The 19,118-nt window shown below is 38.4% G+C and overlaps 1 protein-coding gene across 3 annotated transcripts in view; it reads left to right on the top strand.

Moving 5' to 3' along the window:
* Window positions 1–19,118, top strand: part of GSK3B (glycogen synthase kinase 3 beta) — a 208,598-nt gene extending 189,480 nt beyond the window's left edge. For 2 of the 3 annotated variants that reach the window (XM_068978845.1, XM_068978050.1), the window contains 2 exons: window positions 3,232–3,330; window positions 18,984–19,118. In XM_068978845.1, coding sequence (XP_068834946.1) covers window positions 3,232–3,330; window positions 18,984–19,051 — 167 coding nt within the window. In that variant the 3' untranslated portion in view covers window positions 19,052–19,118. Of the gene's footprint in view, window positions 1–3,231; window positions 3,331–6,370; window positions 6,424–18,983 lie in introns of all 3 variants that reach the window. The other variant, XM_068979423.1, reaches the window with a different exon arrangement.

Raw genomic sequence — 19,118 nt, 5'->3', positions numbered from 1 at the left:
TAATGTTTACTGATAAACTATGTGATTTCTTTTTAATGAGTAGTTTTATGGCATCTTTAGTTGGTTGAAGAAATCCTTATCACACATTAAGTTTTCTAAAACCTTCTGGAACCTGTTTCCATTTCGTTTTGATCCATGTCTCTGGGATAACACAGTCTCATTCTTCCCACCTCTTCTTCATGGCTAGCCCCACTGTACTATTATGGGCTTCCTTGTTTCCTATATTATCTAGAGAAAAAGAAGATTGTTTTTCTCAAGCCTTGCACATGTATGTGTGTACACATACACGCATATATACACTCTTACCCAGAATTAGATACAGAACCACCATGGCCCTCAATTGGATATGCATATACACAAGAATAGATGATTTGGTAAATGAGTGAGTGAATGGGAGAAAGTGGGCAGTATGTGACCACAAACCACTTATATTCAATTTATTTTAAAGAGTATCTCAACGGTAGCTCTTAAAATATCTGGTCATCTTTTCTTTTTTTGCATTTACTTTTTTTCAAATGTTTTGCTTGAGTGGAGGGACATACATATGCCTCTGGCTGATTCATACTGATATATGGCAGAAACCAACACAATACTGTAAAGCGACTATCCTCCAATTAAAAGTAAATAAATTTAAATACTTTTACAAAAGGAAGAAAATAGCCTCTTATTTTTTTTAATGTTTTTACTTGGCTGTGCTGTGTCCTAGTTGTGGCACACAGGATTTTCAGTCTTCTTTGCGACAGGTGGGATCTTTACTTGCGGCGTGTGAAGTCTTAGTTGTGGCATGTGGGATCTAATTCCCTGATGGCCAGGGATCAGACCTGTGCTCCCTGCATTGGGAGTATGAAGTCTTAGCAACTGGGCCACCAGGGAAGTCTCTGGATTTTCTTTCAGATGTTGGGTACATGGCCATAGAGATCTCTTAATTTAAAAGTGCACCTGTCTTGAATTGATTCAGTACCTTTCTTGCCAGCTTATTTGTATAATTGTCCTTCCATTTTTCTATTTCTGTTGAATAGACAGAGACAACTATCTTTTTATCTGTCTATCCGGGACCTAACAGTCTTTCATGCTCAGTATTGTCAGTTGGATGAGGGTGTGGGTGGGTAGATGGATGGGTGGACTTTAAAGAAGCTATTTTAGGAAATTTTAGTCTTAATTGGGATGGTAAGTCTGACTGTCTTTTAGATTACCAAAGAGTAATTACCACATCTTGCATTAACTTCTGTTCCTAGAACTGTAAAGTCATCAGCCCCGACAATTATCAGGGATTCTCCTGTTTTTGTAGGTGTGAGATGCATTAAAATTGGACTGATTTAAGTAAAACTACATAGCTTCTTTCTGTATCTCAGTGAGAAGTGAAATAGCTACTACAGCTGATTATGAGAAAACAGCATTTCTTCAAACCTGATCATTAAGGCAGTGGTTTTCCAACTCAGAGAAGGTTATTATTTGATGAGATGACCTAAGTCTTCTCTTTGAAGGGGAAAAGATAATGAATAGTCTTCTCTCAGTTTTGAGCTTTTCCTGCCATTCATTTTCCGTGTATCTTGACATCAGCATGTTGCTTCTTTTTACCAGAATCTGAGTATCAGATTTAGTACAAAATTTAGATATTTAGGCACCAAGTTGAATCAGTCAATATTTCCAGGGACTTTGTACCAGAACATTTTTAAAGTTCTGCATTAAAATGATATTCCCCTTGTTAGGTGCTGGCGGGAGGGATGAATGGTGAGTAATTGCTTAAAGGTTTCCCTTTAGGGTGATAAAAATTTTTTGAAACTAGGTAGAGGTGATGGTTGTACAACATTGTGAATGTACTGAATGCCACAAAATTCAGTTCAGTTCAGTTCAGTTCAGTTGCTCAGTCGTGTCTGTCTCTTTGCGACCCCATGAACTGCAGCACACCAGGCCTCCCTGTCCATCACCAACTCCTGGAGTCCACTCAGACCCATGTCCATTGAGTCGGTGATGCCATCCAACCATCTCATCCTCTGTCGTCCCCTTCTCCTCCTGCCCTCAATCTTTCCCAGCATCAGGGTCTTTTCCATTGAGTCAGCTCTTCGCATCAGGTGGCCAAAGTATTGGAATTTCAGTTTCAACATCAGTCCTTCCAGTGAACACCCAGAACTGATCTCCTTTAGGATGGACTGGTTGGCAACAAAATTATATACTTTAAAATTATTAATTCTACATTATATGAATTTTGCTTTAAAGAAAACACTATTTCCTAACTTTTTTAGTTCATGCTGTAATTATTACTTGTAGCTCAGAGGATAACACCTTCCTGTAGCTAGTATGGTTGTATAATTATTCCTTTTAATTATTAGAATAATAGGTAGAATTGTTTATAATAACACTTACTAGAGTAGAAATGAGCGCTCACTAGTTAAATGCCAGAACAAACCAGGGTTATCCCAGACAGACTGGAAGAACAATCATGTTACCTGAAATTAACACCAGATGCTTTTATGTACAAGCTCACCACCGCATCTCAGTAACTGTTTACATTATTAGATCAAATATCATCTTAAAACTATTTCTCAGGATTCATATACAGCACTTGATTCTTTAAAGAAAGCCAGTTTGTACACAGTTGACAAAGACTTTCACATGCAGATAAAAGCCTACTTTTAACTTTTAAAAAGTAACAGTCTCAGTAAGTTAAAAAGCAAAATAGGATTCAGTAGACATTTTTGTTTTCAATAAAAGCAATGAGAATTAACATGTTTCTTAAATCCTGTTTCCACTACTGTTTGGATAAATCATACCTGCCATCAAGTAAGTTGGTCTGTGCATGCCAGTGTACAGACTGCAGTTATATTTTCTTTTCTGTGACCCTATCACTGTCAACTCCTGCAATCAAATATTGTCAGAGTAGCAGGGGGAAACCTAGTATATTTAAGTTAATGAACGATGGAAATATAGCTTATTAATACGCTTATCCTCAGACTTCTGGCCAGTATCTTCCCCCAGCCTATCTTTAGTTCTCAGAGATAGGCGGATATTTTAGCAGACAGTGCTTTTGTCGTGTATCACAACATATTGGTGACCTTTCTCTGTAGGCTAATTACTAGCTCATGATTCAGTTTCGGATGCAGGTTTACCGTGTCTTTTTTTCTGTTAAACCAGTGTTGTAATGCTGTGTCTTCTGTTTAGTGATACCAACAAAATAGTTTCACAACAGGGTTAAGAATGGACTCTAACACGTATATTTTACCTTTTCTCTAGAACTGTCAAGTAATCCACCTCTAGCTACCATCCTTATTCCTCCTCATGCTCGGATTCAAGCAGCTGCTTCAACTCCTTCAAATACCACAGCAGCCTCAGGTGAGGACACAGAAGTCTCTTCTAAAAACACATGATTTGGTTTTGTCTCCATTTTATCTCATTTGTTGAATGTGAATGTTTAGTACCTTCCAGCTATCAAAAACATAGCATAGCCAAATGATTAAATGTGAATAAAGTGTTGCTTTAATTTCCAAAAAGCTGAAAGGACCCCATAAATGCTTTATATATAAGGTATAAATATCTTATTATAATATAAGTGATGTCACTTTGTTATTTTAAAAGTCATGCTTTCTGTATAATTTCTTGATTAATATATTAAATGAGATGCTTATAGCAGAAAATGGTCTTCAGAAATGTAATCTTATTGAAGATAATTCACTTTAATTCCATTACCCTGAATGTAAATTATATTAATATACTGAAGAGGCAAATGTTCAAGAAATTGGAATGTAGATTGGTGTAATTTAATCATTTAAAGGGCTGAAACTGCAATGCAAATTCATTTAGCTAAGACTTAGATCAGAATATGACTAAATCTTGTCTATCCCCTGCCCCCAAAAAATACCCAAATGATCTCCCAGGTTAGAGCTCAGGTATACTGCAGCAGCAGCATACTGCTGGTCCTGGAGCTGGTTCATGTTGGGACCTCATTTAATTAAAATTACTCGCATTACAATGTTCTGAAAATACTCTACCCTTGAGTGAACTGAAGGTCCTCCGAAGGACAGCTAAAATGAAGTTAGAAATAGGTAGCGCAGTTGTACTCCCCCCACAGCCTCCAAAATGCAGATGTCAGGAGCTGACTCCATTTTTACTTAATCATCTGTTCCGTTGAACCTAGTTGGATCAGATTAATGTTTGCCCAGGGGCATTTATGCTCCAGGAAATAAAACCTTGCATTAACTAGTTCTTACGGATTCCCTGGTGGCTCAGATGGTAAAGCATCTACCTGCAATGCAGGAGACCTGGGTTCAATCCCTGGGTTAGGAAGATCCCCTGGAGAAGGAAATGGCAACCCACTCCAGTACTCTTGCCTAGAAAATTCCATGGATGGAGGAGTCTGATGGGCTACAGTCCATGGGGTTGCAAAGAATCAGACACGACTGAGCGACTTCACTTTTACTAGTTCTTAGCATTCAACAGTGAGGTCAAAATCTACCTCCTGTTGTCTGACAGAGTTGTTTGTTCCTATCCAGTCTTAATCTTTTGAATGTTGCTAATAAAGATTGACAACATTTCATTCTAATCTGTGGCCCATCTTCATTCCAGGAAAAGTCTAGGAAAAAAGGTCTCTTTTCTAGTTCTAGTTTCATCAGCACATGCTACCTTGAGAAAGTCATTTGAACTTCGTTAATTTTAGTAATATCCTGTTCATTTTCTCAGTCTATAAAGTGAGTGGAAATGCTCTCCTCAAGTAATATGGTACAAATCAAATATGTACTGAAATATGCTTTGAAGTTTTTAAATGAAAAAATAGAGTTTTTTTGTTTTGCTTTTAACTATGACCTGTATTTAGAAGGAAGACAGAATTACTTCAGTGAGCTATTAATCAATTTAAATCACTGGCCTAGGTTATAGATTGTGTTGATTGTTTAAAACATTGAATAGGCCCTAATCCCAAACTAGCACATTGACTTGTTGAGCTAGTTTATAGGAATTGTTTTAGACTATGAATACAATAAGAATTATGATTGGTAAGTTTTGGGTAATTTTAAATCATTTTCTTAATGTGAAATACTAGTTAATGATTACAGCTAAGATTTGGGGCAAAATGTCTGCCTGGTAGGAGCCTAGTATAATCTGATTTTGATGTTGCTTTGATACAAGTTACAGCAGTCATCAAAAAATAATTTTACTGCTGTATATACATTTTTATAGCTGTTGAAATCAGATTTCAACATAAATATGGAAACTGGCATTGGGCTTTGATCCTGAGAGTTTACTTTAAAGTTGAAGTAGATCAGGATATGAGGAATTTTATAGGAATAGTAGACTAAGGGCAGAGCTAAAATTAGTTTAAAGAAATACATGCCTTGTGTATCTTAATACCAGGAAGGATTTCAGATATTTCAGTAAGCTTCCTAGTGGCTAAATAAAAAAGTGTTATCTGTTTAAAATTTCCCATATATTTCATTAGATGAAAAGCACACTGGTGGCTTAGGAGAAGCACAGTATTTCTGACCCTGCTGTTTGAGAAGTAGTTCTCCTTTAGGGCTGCAAATTTGGTACTATAAGCTAGTAGTAAAGAATCCGCCTGCCAATCAGGAGACAAAAGAGGTATAAGTTCAATCCCTGGGTCAGAAAGATCCCCTGGAAGAGGAAATGGCAACCCACTCCAGTATTCTTGCCTGGAAATCTCCATGGCTAGAACAGCTTGGTGGGCTAGAGTTCACCAGGTCTCAGAGAATTGGACATGACTGAGCATGTGCACACACAAGAGAGAGTAAATGAATCTCTTGTCACTATTTCAGCAGTAAATGTAATGGTGACTCCATTTGGAAACTTTTAAATGCCCCTCAGTATGAGCTAAAGGCACAACACTACAATATGGTTAAAGCAAAACAGTTTTCTTTGGGGCCAAAGTTATGGGAGCCAAGTAATATCACCTAACATAACTTAGGAAATGCTCATCTAGATGAAGGGGTTGACTGAATGGCCTTAATGGCCCAGATTTAAGAAAATACATATGTATGTGCATGTATACATATTTTAAATAAGTATTTGGTAGTATAAGATACATTCTTTAGTAAGATCTTAAAATATACATGTTGTTTGCTGTCTCTCTTAGCATCAATTTCTTTATCCGTACAATAGGAATAGTAAATACCCACCACATAGAGTTATGAGAAGTAAGATATAAAGTGTACAAACTGCTTAACACTTTGCCTGGTCACATGGTGGGCCTTCAGTGAAAGGAAACTGTTAACACCATTTTATCGTTATTGCCAAGTAAGGACAGATTCATAAATGTTAAAAACCAACCATGTGAAAGACAGGGTTGACATCCATCCTTTTATGACAAAAGAATATATGACTCGCTTCACCTGAATAAATGGACATCCCATCTCCACCCAAGCAGGGAGGAAGTGAATGCCTGCCGACATGACAAAGCATTTCCAGGTCTGCTCCAAGGTATGAAGAAGTAAAATATTAAACTCCAAAGCCTCTGACCTTGAAAATCTGAACCTGGAAGTTTTTCTAATTTAGAATTTTCAAAATTAGAATTTCTAATCACCCACCCTAGCTACAGCATCACAGTAATTCACGTTTGGGTGAATGAATTGCAATATGTACCTCTAACTAAATAAGAGTAGTTAGTTCTGTCCAGTCCTGTCCACATGCAAATATACGTTTAGGCAGTTACTGACATGGTGCACACACTGCAGTCCATGGGGTTGCAAGAGTCAGACTTAGTGAGTAAACAAGTTACATAATAACAAAAAGGAGAGCAAATATGACCTTAGTGGTCAGCAGTAGGAAAATGATTCAGTACATTATGAAATCTCCATTTTTATGTAACTGTAAAAGACAGTTATTATAAAACTTAGATTTGTGGAAGTATTCATCTTAAATTATGTGGATAAAAGTTTAAAATCCTACGTACCATGTTGGTAACTGGACTTAAATGTGTATTTGCATGTGGATAGGACTAGATAGAAATATACAAATATTAAAACAGTTGTGGTTAATCAGTGGATATGGAGGTTGTTTTTTTCTCAAAAACTTTCATTGTTTAAATCGTTTTTAAAACACGTCAGTTCCTGGGGGCATTATATCTGACCGTGGCTCTGACTGACACAAGAAACTTCTGAAAAGTGTACACACTGTTCTCAGACCATAAGGTATAATTTCTGATTTCAATGTTTGTATCTATCTGATTTTTCTCCACACCCCCAACAGATCCTCCCATTCATTCCACTTGGGAGACCATTCATCTGGACCCTGTAGAGTAGTAAATCTTCAGGAGTTATAGTTTTACTGATCATATATGAATTACTTTAGAGATCATCTGATCCAGTGCCAGATAAGTAAGTGTAAGATGTAGTTGGGAATTTCAGCTAAAGCAATTTTCTCTCTGTTTCGTATTAGTCCTCTGGGTAAGGTTTCTTCCAGTGCAGTCGTTCTGCTATTAAAAGAAATTTGAAAACCACTGACTTCATTTTACTCTCCTTATTATCTACTGAAAGCTAGTGTCCCATACTTGTATATATTCAGAAACTAGAAGATTCAGTAGCACATTCGATCTTCATATCACTTTGTTAGAAATTTATTCCCTTATATGTATCTCTTCCACTCAATGATCCTACTCTGGCATTATAGAAAACCAACCCAATCCTTATTTGCAAAAGTCCTTCAGATTTTAATAATGGTTATGGCTAGCATCTTCTCCATACTAATGAGAATTTTAAATCCTAATCCTGAATATGTTCTAAAATATCAGAATGTTAGATTTTCTATATAGTTATTTGTCATCTGCACATTTTATAAACATACCAATTTTTGGCCTGTCTCTAAGCAACTAATAAAATATATCAGAGAGGACAAGGTAGAGCCTACTAGATTTTTTTTTTTTTTGCCTTTACCAAGGTTGCTGATGTTAAATGGGACTAGACAAGGCTTACTAGGGATTATTCTTCTAATGCTCTGTAAATAACTCTAAATTACCCTTCTTGTTGTTTGCTTAACTAGAGACCAACTGTACAATATTCATTTATATACTAATGTTATGGAAATTAGTAAAAATACTTTGCTTTTGTCAAGAAAACTTTCAGATTTTTTCCATCAAGAAAGAAACTGTGTCAAAGATGGAAATGAAAAAATTTTGTCGAAGACTTAAAGGGAATTTCTAGTGCTTAAATATTTGTAAATTGAATTTCTGTAATTCGTTTTAGAATGTGTTTTTAGACTATAGATTCTGGGTTTAAAGACATTTAAAATGTATAGATTTCCCTCACCTTCCTTGGGCTGCATTTTGTTTATTAGGATTTTTGTTATATCCTTTCCAGGTTGAAAACCCTTCTAACAGAAAAGGGAATCATGATAAGAGTTGGACAAGGTCTGTCTTCTCTGTCTTTTTACCTGGTCAGGGGGCTTAACTTTTCTTGGTCTTGCTTTGAAAACTTTTTGCTGTTAACCTCATTTAAACTGAATTTGGCTTGTTCTGACAGGTTCACATTTTTATTTTTCTATTCTTCCTGGGATGTGTGCCCTACTTTATAAATTATGAGCTCATCAAGAAAAACCCTTTTATTTGGGTTCTTTGGTCCTTCTCCTTTTACTTTGCAAAGAGAGTGTATGCAGTTATTTGGTTGGTCAGAATTTTGTTTTTTATAATTTTCTATTTCCTGTCAGGTATTAGCCCCTTTTGAAGATTCTAACTACAAAATCATACTTATCTGTTCCCTGAACTTTTTGAAATGCATTTTGCTAAAGTCATGGTTTAGATTTAGCCAGGACTAGTGGTCCCTTTTTCTGTTACACTTATTTTTACCACAGAATTCCTGTCACCTTGCCACCTTCTCCATCACCAGCCAGTTTTTTCTAGCTGGACAGAATTAAACCCAGAATAATTTCTCCGATTGTTTGTCTCCACTGCATTTGACAAATAAAGTGTTATGTTGAGTCAGTGTATTGAATATCTACTTTTCTGAAGTGACAGTCCCCTCCCCTCACCCCCTCCCCAAGTATCGCGGCCTGTGGCACTTTCGTAATGTGCACTGGGAAAGCTGTACCCGTCTCCTGTCTAGTTGTGGAGTCCACAGTGCATGCCCTCAGGTGGTGGCCTTCGGAACTCTTCCTGTCTGTTTTCGCTTTATCTTAATCCGAATGTAAGGATTTGTCTCTATTAAAAACATAGTGTCTAGTTATGTATGAAAAAAAAACCATAATATCTAGTTATTTTAGAAAATAAGACTCTCCATATTCTCACTTCCAAAGAAAATCAAAGGTAACACTATATTGTATATTTTAGTCTAGTTATGAGTGAACAGAGACTGGCTTTTTTTTTTTTAATGGGCTTATGGTATATGGAGGAAGGTGATATATGACTTTATAGTATTCAACTAGTATTCTAAGCCTATACCATAATTTATTTAACTAATTCCTTATTGGACATTTGAGTTGTGCCTCAGTTTTTAGAGGAATTCCTGAGTCAAAAGGTGTAAGGAAGTTTAAAATTTTTAGTACATACTGTCAAATTGTCATCCAGAAAGCTTGTCCCATTTTATACTAGTAATGCACATATTTTTCATTTCTCCATTACTTCAGCACTAGCCGGCCCAGAGTGGTGGGGGGCAGGGTGAGGGAGGTGGGAGGAGAGCACATCTGTATTTTTATGCATTACCAACTTAGTAGATGAAGAAGGTGGGTATCTTTGTTAGGGACAGTTCTATGCCCATTTCCTCCTATTGGCTCTGTGTTTGAAGTTTTGAAGTATAGACTTCCATCCATATGTCACTGACACTGATGAGACTGTATCTACCCTCTGTTAGGATTTCAAGTTCACTTACTGAGTTTGCATATAGATACCTAGAGTCATACCATCTTGGTATTATTTTCACCACAGCAGTACTAAGTATCACTTCTAGGAAATTGCTTATTTTAATGTAAAACATGTTGTTTCCTGTTAAGTCAAAAATTTTACCTGGGTTTTTCCTCCTTCCTCCAAAAGTATTGTAAAATCTTCTTGATTGAGTTGGTGAATATCCTATCAGACATTCTTCTGGGTATTCTTCCAGTGTTCCTCAGTTCCTTACTTGAAGTCACCTGTTTATATTCATATGCCTTTTCTTATTCTTCGTTCCTCAACTAAGTTTTTTAACTTAAAAGATAAAACACATCCTTTGTCTCCATGGCTTTCAGTTTTTTACCTTGAACAACCAAGCCTCTTAATTAAGTGTTCTGCCCCTGAACACAACAGCAGTTAAGATCTCTCTGCTGCCAGCTGACCAAGTATAAACAGTATTGTTGATAAGCCCTCCAGGTTTGCTGCTGGATTGATTGCCTCACTGGTTCCTGAATTTCGGTTCTGTTTTTTAAATGACTGAATGCACCATGGTATCTCATGCCACACCTTTTCCTTGTAATATTATTATGATAAGAGAGGTGCTGATAATTTGCTGAGAAGTGCTTCCTCATTATGATACACACAAAATTATCAAAATCATGATAGACATTATAAAGAGAAAAAACAAATCAAATCCTTTTCCTTACTGCTGATACTTTGATTTTATTAGTGTAGAGTATGATTTTACTTTAAATGTAACATTGGGATATACCTTTCTTTGTGAGTAACAGTGTTGCTTGTTCATGTGCCAGTTAATAACACTAATGTGAGACCTAGTTTTAAGTAGAGGCATTTCCACTTGGAACAGGCTTGAATGGGAACATCTAAGATTAGGACCTTATCAGTTCAGTCGCTCAGTCGTGTCCGACTCTTTGCGACCCCATGAATTGCAGGACGCCAGGCCTCGCTGTCCATCACCAACTCCCAGAGTTCACTCAAACTCACGTCCATCGAGTCGGTGATGCCATCCAGCCATCTCATCCTCTGTCGTCCCCTTTTCCTCCTGCCCCCAATCCCTCCCAGCATCAGAGTCTTTCCCGGTGAGTCAACTCTTCGCCTGAGGTAGCCAAAGTACTGGAGTTTCAGCTTCAGCATCATACCTTCCAAAGAACACCCAGGGCTGATCTCCTTTAGAATGGACTGGTTGGATTTCCTTGCGGTCCAAGGGACTCTCAAGAGTCTTCTCCAACACCACAGTTCAAAAGCATCAATTCTTCAGCATTCAGCTTTCTTCACAGTCCAACTCTCACATCCATACATGACTACTGGAAAAACCATAGCCTTGACTAGATAGACCTTTGTTGACAAAGTAATATCTCTGCTTTTGAATATGCTATCTAGGTTGGTCATAACTTTCCTTCCAAGGAATAAGTGTCTTTTAATTTCATGGCTGCAGTCACCATCTGCAGTGATTTTGGAGCCCAAAAAAATAAAGTCTGACACTGTTTCCACTGTCCCCATCTATTTGCCATGAAGTGATGGGACCAGATGCCATGATCTTCATTTTCTGAATGTTGAGCTTTAAGCCAGCTTTTTCACTCTCCTCTTTCACTTTCATCAAGAGGCTTAGGATCTTAGGGTGTAAACAGTACACACAACATAGCCCAAGGCTCCAAAACTTTATCTTTTAGAGGAGTTGAGCTGTCATGAGCCAGTTCTAAATTATAAAACTAGGATGGCTCATGAATAGAAATGCACAAAATGGGCTTAGGAGAGCATAATAAAGTAAGTAAAGTATACTTAAAGTTCCCAAGTATATTTTACACATAAAGCACAAAAAAGGATTTGATATATCTGAAATATGCTTTTTCACTGATATGCCAATAATGATTTTATAGCTTTTGAGAACCTGAAAACGTGTTTAGAGTAAATAAGGAACTATGTTTTATTTTTATTTAATTTCAGTTAAATTTAAATAACCAAATGTAGCTTGCAGTCATCCTATTTGAGAGTACAGATAGAACATTTCCATTATTGCTGTTGGGCCAGACAGTGAACACTTGTATCAGTTAGGTTTAACTTTTATAGACTTATAATTCTGGAATATTGAACCTTTGGAACCCCAGCTCCCTTGTTTGTTCTCCGTCCTTTTCCACCTGACCTGTTCCTTTATTTTCTGCTTTTCTATTTAAACCTTTTGGCCCCAGTTTATAAATTTGGGACCTTCCCTTCACACTCCTTCCCCTCCCCATTTTACACATTTGATCAGACACATTTGGAGGGAGAATGGACAGGACTTGGTGATGCGTTGGCAGGAGTATAAGAGTAAAGGATCACAGTGAGAACTTTTGGTTTACCACCTAAGGAACCAGATGGTGCAGTTTCCTCAGTATTGAGACAGCTGCCCATCAAATCCATGACTCAATTATCTAGCAGCTCTTACAGATCTCTAAGACTCTGAAAATAAAACTGTGACTCCTCTCCTGGAAAATATGTATATCAGATGTGAAATTCTGTACACAAAAATCTACTCTAGGACAAAAGTCACAGCCTGGTGTACTCTTGGGGGAACCTAATACTTTAGAGCTTTGCCCTTAGTTTCACTATAGGATTGCCCAACTTGTCATTTTTACCTCTGAGGTCATACAGAATAAAATGGGTCTCAGTACATGTACAAACTCCCTTTGCCATACCCAGTACCAGAGCCATAGAACCATAGACTCTTCTCAGGATTAGGGGAAAACCAAATGAACAACTGGTGCAATCTTCGTGTCTTAAACAGTTTCTTAGGAGCATACCAAATTTTGTAGAGGAACTTGCTTGGTAGTGCTCTCACTGGCTTGTGAAGATGTATTCATTAGTTATCTACTGCCATGTATCAAGATACCCCCAAATTTAGCAGCTTAACAGTAAACATTTATTATCTCACACAGCTTTTGTGCAGCCTAGCTGTGAAATTTTGGGTGAGGGTTTCTCATGAGGTTGTAGCCAAAATGTTGACCAGGACTGCAGGCATCTGAAGGATTGTTGCCTGGAGTTGGAAGCTTTACTTCCAGGATGCCTCATTCCTGTGGGGAGTGAACCTGTGCTGGCATTTGCAGAAGGCCCAGCCCATCATTGTGTGAACCTCTCTGTAGCACTATACAAGTGTCTAATGTTGTGGCAGCTGGCTTCCCCTAGACCAAGTGATCCAAGGAGGAGAAGGTGGAGGCCACAGTGTCTTTTATGTCCAGACTTTTGGAAGTCACACACCATTATTTCTTTGATATCCTGTGTGTTACATAGGCCGGCCCTATTTATTAGAGGAAGGGATTACATGAGGATATAGATATCAAGAGGTGCATGCCTCATTGAGGCCATCTTGGAGGGTGGCTACCACAGTGTAAAAAGAATGATCTTATCCCTTCTTCCCCCAAAGCTGACTGTTCTCACCTTTCACCCTTAAATCCATCATTGGTTTGTTGGTTTATGGTATATCAGAGGGCTGGTCATGAGCATTGGTTTCTAGGAATGTTGGAAATCAGTAAATAATCTTCCCTAGTGGCTCAGACAGTAAAGTGTCTGCCTACAATGCGGGATATCCAGGTTTGATCCCTGGGTCGGGAAGATTCCCTGGAGAAGGAAATGGCAACCCATTCTTGCCTAGAGAATTCCATGGACAGAGGAACCTTGTAGGCAACAGTCCATGGGGTCACAAAGAGTGAGTGACTTCACTTATAGTTGTTTACAAAACACCTTTATCTCTGTATATCCTATTCAAACTATTTGAAAATTAGATAATAAAATAACCATACTGGTGATTTTTATTATTATAAATTCACTGATCTATTTTAATGTAATAACCCTTTGCTTAATAGAAGTAGACTCTGTAAATTATATTGGATTATATAGGGGTTAGGTCTGAATAAATGTCGTCTCTTCTCCCTTTGATAGGAAATCTTTTCTGCTTGTCGCCTACAGTCCTTAAAGGTAATCATTCTGTTCCTCTGTTCCCTCTGTGCTCTGCTCTCCCAGTTTTGTTACCTCTGTAACCTTGGGCAAATTATATCATTTCTTTGTGCATTCGTTTTTCCCGTTTTCAAAATGAGTGCAACAATTGTGCCTATTTCTTACAGTGTGGGCTGAATGACATGTTTGCCATGTACTTGGTATGGTATCTGGCACACTGGTAAGCACCCAGATGTCAGCAGCTGCCATCACTGATGCTGTGGTGATGGTGGTGGTTATTGCAGTCACACTAAATTACACATTTGTGTATTTCTAGATGTCTCTTTTATCTTTCCATTTATTGGACAATTACTAAGCACTTCTTAGGCCTTATTACATAGATGGTAGTATTATCACCATTTTACATATGGGGAAATTGTGGGTAGAGAGGTTAAATAACTTGTTCCATAATCACACAGCTATTAAGTTGTACAATGGAGTTTCATACTTAGTAAATATTTGTGAAAAAACATTTGTGAAATTGGATATGACTTAAGGAAGATAAACAATCTTAGCCTTTTTTAAAATCATAATGCCAGATTTCATCACTTTTATCAGTACATATGTAAAGGGAAGGGAATGAAGAATCAAGATGAGCTTTGTTGCTTTTAAAGAGTTGTTGTTAGACATAGAGAGCAGACTTGCGGTTGCCATAGCGGAAGAGGGGAGGGGAGGGAAGGACTGGGAGTTTTGGATTAGCACATGTAAACTCTTTCATAGGACAAACAAACAAGAGGGTCCTCCTGCACAGCGCAGGAAACTATATTCAGTATCTGGTGATTAAACATAGTGGAAAAGAATATTTTTAAAAAAGAACAAAAAAAAATAGTTACTATTTAAATGTTTGAAAAGAAAAGTTATAGAAATTTCAGTAAACAAAGTCTAGTGACCATTTATCAGAATTTTAAATTAATGAACATTTAATTTATAGAGGGTCCATGTTAATTCAGATTCAACTCTGTAAACAAATATACAGAATTGACAGTGGGATCAAAATAAGCATATACCAAGAACTTTAAAAACATAGCTTTGCTAATTCAATAAACCACAGTCTGTTGGAGCTACTGTTGAGTTTACGGAAGTTCACATCGTTTTTTTGTTTTGCTTTTCTCCTCCCTATGTTTGTTTTATATCCCTCTGAAAAATAGAGAACTCTAATCTTTTTCTCAGCATAGACTTTTATAACCTGGTTTTAAGTAGAGTTCATTGCACTGGGCAAAGATTTTGGGGTTATTTTTTGGTTTTGTTTCTGATGAATGAATTCAGTGCTGTGATTTTAGATATCAGGAATAATTTAATCAAAGTAATTAGCTGTTAAAATTTTACTTATCAAATGATTTGGAAATGACTCAAAGAAAAATAAGAGATCATTAAATTACAAACCTGAGGAATATGAATGTCTTAAATTTTATCATTCAGAAGGTGATTTTGTTTCTGATTATATGTCTACTTAAAAGGCTTGTGCTTTTTATTATAATCATTTCAGCAGGTCTTTGGATTTATCCAAGGAAGAGGAGACTAGTTTTGGGAATGTCATAAAGTCATAGGTAATAGCCAGTGCAAGGTCATTGGCAGATTAGTAGCTAAATAGGATATTGCCAAAGAGTAATAATGGGCTGGCTGGAAATGTGGATGAGTCCTGGTGAGTGCTGGCCAGTAGCTAATGACCAGCATGGCCAGGGGTGTGACGATGCTAGTATGTGTGCTGATAAATTACTGATGACTGGTGGATCTCGAAGACCTGAGGAAGACCGTAATACGACAGTTTCACCTGTCATCCTTACATGTTAAAAAGGAGAGAGAAGCTCTGTTTGATGACAATCATGCATAGGCTCTGAGTGCCGTCCAGAGCACGAGAGACGCTGCAGTGGCAGGGCTTGTGAGGAGTGTAATGTTCTGACACGCGTTCGTGCCTTCCAGGCTTTCTCAGGAGTTTTTAACGCAGCCTTTGCCTAAATTATGAAAACAAGCATTTTTCCTGCAGAAGCCTTGTAGGAACCTGTGGCCTAAATAGGAATTGATGTTAGGTTATTGAGACACAGAATTTGAATGATCATTGAGAATAAAACTCCTGATTAACGGGGCATGTACAAGAAAAAACAGGGGTTATGAATGAAGTATTAGGTACAGTTACTAAATGGTTAATGTGAGAGACTGTTTACCTGCCTTTGGAACATAGGTTCTATGTTAAATATGATATATCCTTTCTTGCCACCTGTCCTTGAGCCATACAGATAAATTAATGTGATGCCATGCCATGGGCAATGTGGACCTAATGGATGGACCCTCATGTCATAATGCCTGCACTTACTTGCATGAAAAGAGGATTAGAAGCTGTTTTGAAGGAAATAAAATGAATAAACACAACCATCTATATTAAGAGATAGAAACATTTCTTCCCCAAAGGTTGAGTTAAGTTTAAGGGCAGATTGTTTAAAGGAATAATCAGATACTTTGGAAGGAAGTATAGTTTTTAAAGAGTAGCTATCAAAATGATAAGCTGGGTATCTAATCCTTAAGAGTTTCAGTATTTTAGTCACCTGATGGCTTACTGAAAAAGTCCCTATTGCTGGGAAAGATTAAGGGCAGGAGAAGAGGGTGTCAGAGGATGAGATGGCAAGATGGTATCACCGATACAGTGGACATGAACTTGGGCAAACTTTAGGAGATGGTGAGGGACAGGGAGGCCTGGTGTGCTGCAGTCCGTGGGGTCGCAGAGTCAGACACAACTGGGCAACTGAACAGCAAGAGTTCCTTAAGCTAGAATTGCTGTGTGTCCTTGGGGTCCATTTCCTGTTCAGCTAAAAAATTCAAAGTAGAAAGATTCAAAGACCAAATGTTGCATTCAGCCATAAAATTTACTCAGGATACAAGAGAGCTACAGTCTCCAGAGGGAGATAGAACTTTGAGTCTGTTTTGTTGGTGTCACCAGCCTGGATGGCCAAGAGTGGCGGACTTCTAGGATGGTGGCTCTTGGAAGTTGCCCATCTCAGTCAGGCCACCTCTCATCTTGATCAGGGCTTAGCATGAAGTTTTTGAGAGGAAATTTGCCTAGCCATATATCCCACTCGTGTGTAAAACAGACGCAACTTGACTAGCCACTGAAACAGCAGTATGTTGCCTACCCACGATGGAGAGCCAATCTGGACATAGTTAAATACCTTTTTAAATGTTACTGGAGGCTATGAAATAATAGTGAAGCTTAAAAAGTATGTGTGTTGGGGGGAGGGCGTGGATTAAGTAGTAAAGATATATGTATTCCCAGAGTATTAGGCAAAGCAAGCTCAAGTTCTCTGACATTTCACTCTGAGATGCTTTATTGAATTGAATAATGAAATTGGTCCTTCAGCGGCTATTTCTTTGCTGGTTGTGTCTTCCATTTCTGTGAATAATGGAAAAGGACTATACTTAGAAAGCAAGCAGTTGAGTTTGATTTATGCTTAGTGCTTCTGCCTATCAACACTGACCCATATTGCTTTCATTGCCTCCACTCATTCACCCACTTAAGCAGATGGCATATTATAACACCATTCAGAATTTCTAGCAAGTTTTCCAAGCTGTGCACTGTTCATTTATTTTCAGGTAAGCTGGATTCCAATTGAATATTCATCCTGTGCTAATCCCAGCTATGGCAAGAGCTTTGATAGAAATGTTCTCTGGCATAAGTGTGTAGCTTATGCAGAGGCACCATCTTCCCTGCACTGAGACCCATCCAAGGCACATACTTAGATCTATGCAGAAAGAAATTCATATTTCATAGCATTGTTGTTGTCATTCAGTCACTCAGTCGTGTCCGACTCTTTGCGACCCCGTGGACGGCAACATGCCAAGCTTTCCTGTCCTTCACCATCTCCTGGAGCTGTGTCCATCAAGTCAGTGATGGCATCCAACCATCTTCTCTGTTGTCCCCTTCTCCTCTTGCCTTCAGTCTTTCCCAGCACAGGGTCTTTTTCAATGAGTCAACACTTCGCTTCAGGTGGCCAAAGTATTGGAGCTTCAGCTTTAGCATCCGTCCTTCCAATGAATGTTCAGGACTGATTCCTTTAGGATGGACTGGATTGATCTCCTTGCAGTCCAAGGGACTCTCAAGAGTCTTCTCCAACACTGCAGTTTAAAAGCATCAATTCTTCAATGCTCAGCCTTCTATATCTCAACTCTCACATCCATACATGACTACTGGAAAAACTATGACCCATAACTATGACTAGACGTAACTTTGTTGGCAAAGTAACATCTCTGCTTTTTAATATGCTGTTGAGGTTTATCATTTTCTTCCAAGGGGCAATGTCTTTTAATCTCACGGCTGTAGTCACTGTCCACGGTGATTTTGGAGCCCAAGAAAAGAAAGTCTGTCACTGTTTACATTGTTTCTCCATCTCTTTGCCATGAAGTGATGTGACTGGATACCATAATCTTAATTTTTTTGAATGTTGAGTTTTAAGCCAGCTTTTTCACTCTTTTCTTCATCAAGAGGCTCTTTAGTTCCTCTTCACTTTCTGCCGTAGGATGGTGTTATCTGCATATCTGAGGTTATTGATATTTCTCCCAGCAGTCTTGATTCCAGCTTGTGCTTCATCCATCCTGCATTTCGCATGGTGTACTCTGCATATAAGTTAAATAAGCAGGGTGACAATATATAGCCTTGACATACTCCTTTCCCAATTTGGAACCAGTCCATTGCTCCATGTCTGGTTCTAACTGTTGGTTCTTGACCTGCACACAGGTTTTCCAGGAGGCAGGTAAGGTGGTCTGGTATTCCCGACTCTTTAAGAATTTTCCACAAGAGACTGAGCCAGACCTGTCTTTGAGTGTCTGAGCGCCTCTTGTGGAGGCACGGGTCAGCAGTGGCCTGCCACAGAGAGAGGGACTCTGGCTACAGCAGACCTGGGAGGTGCAGCATGTGGCATAAATCCTCTTGGAGGAGGTCACCATTAGCCCCACCGTAGACTGCCTAGCAGACAACCCGCAAACTGGAGAACAATTATACCAAAGAAGTTCTCGCACTGCTGCAAAAGTTCTAGGGCCCACAACAGATTTCCCAACCTGAGGATCCAACAGAGGGACTGAAATATCATAGTATTGGCCATATTTAAAACAACATTCCAGATACAGCTCTCAGTCTGCAGTTGAGGCCACATTCTTTTCTCTCTGGTGTATTACAGCATTGTTCATGCTCTCTCTTGGGGCTTTCAATTTGCAGATGCTAATGCTGGAGACCGTGGACAGACCAATAATGCCGCTTCTGCATCAGCTTCCGACTCCTCCTGAACAGTCCCGAGCAGCCAGCTGCACAGGAACAACCACCAGTTTACTTGAGTGTCACTCAGCAACACTG

The sequence above is a fragment of the Capricornis sumatraensis genome, chromosome 1 (assembly GCF_032405125.1).
Source record: "Capricornis sumatraensis isolate serow.1 chromosome 1, serow.2, whole genome shotgun sequence".
NCBI lineage: Eukaryota > Metazoa > Chordata > Mammalia > Artiodactyla > Bovidae > Capricornis > Capricornis sumatraensis.
Note: the sequence above shows the minus strand (reverse complement) of the source record. Positions and strands in the feature narration are given on the sequence as shown.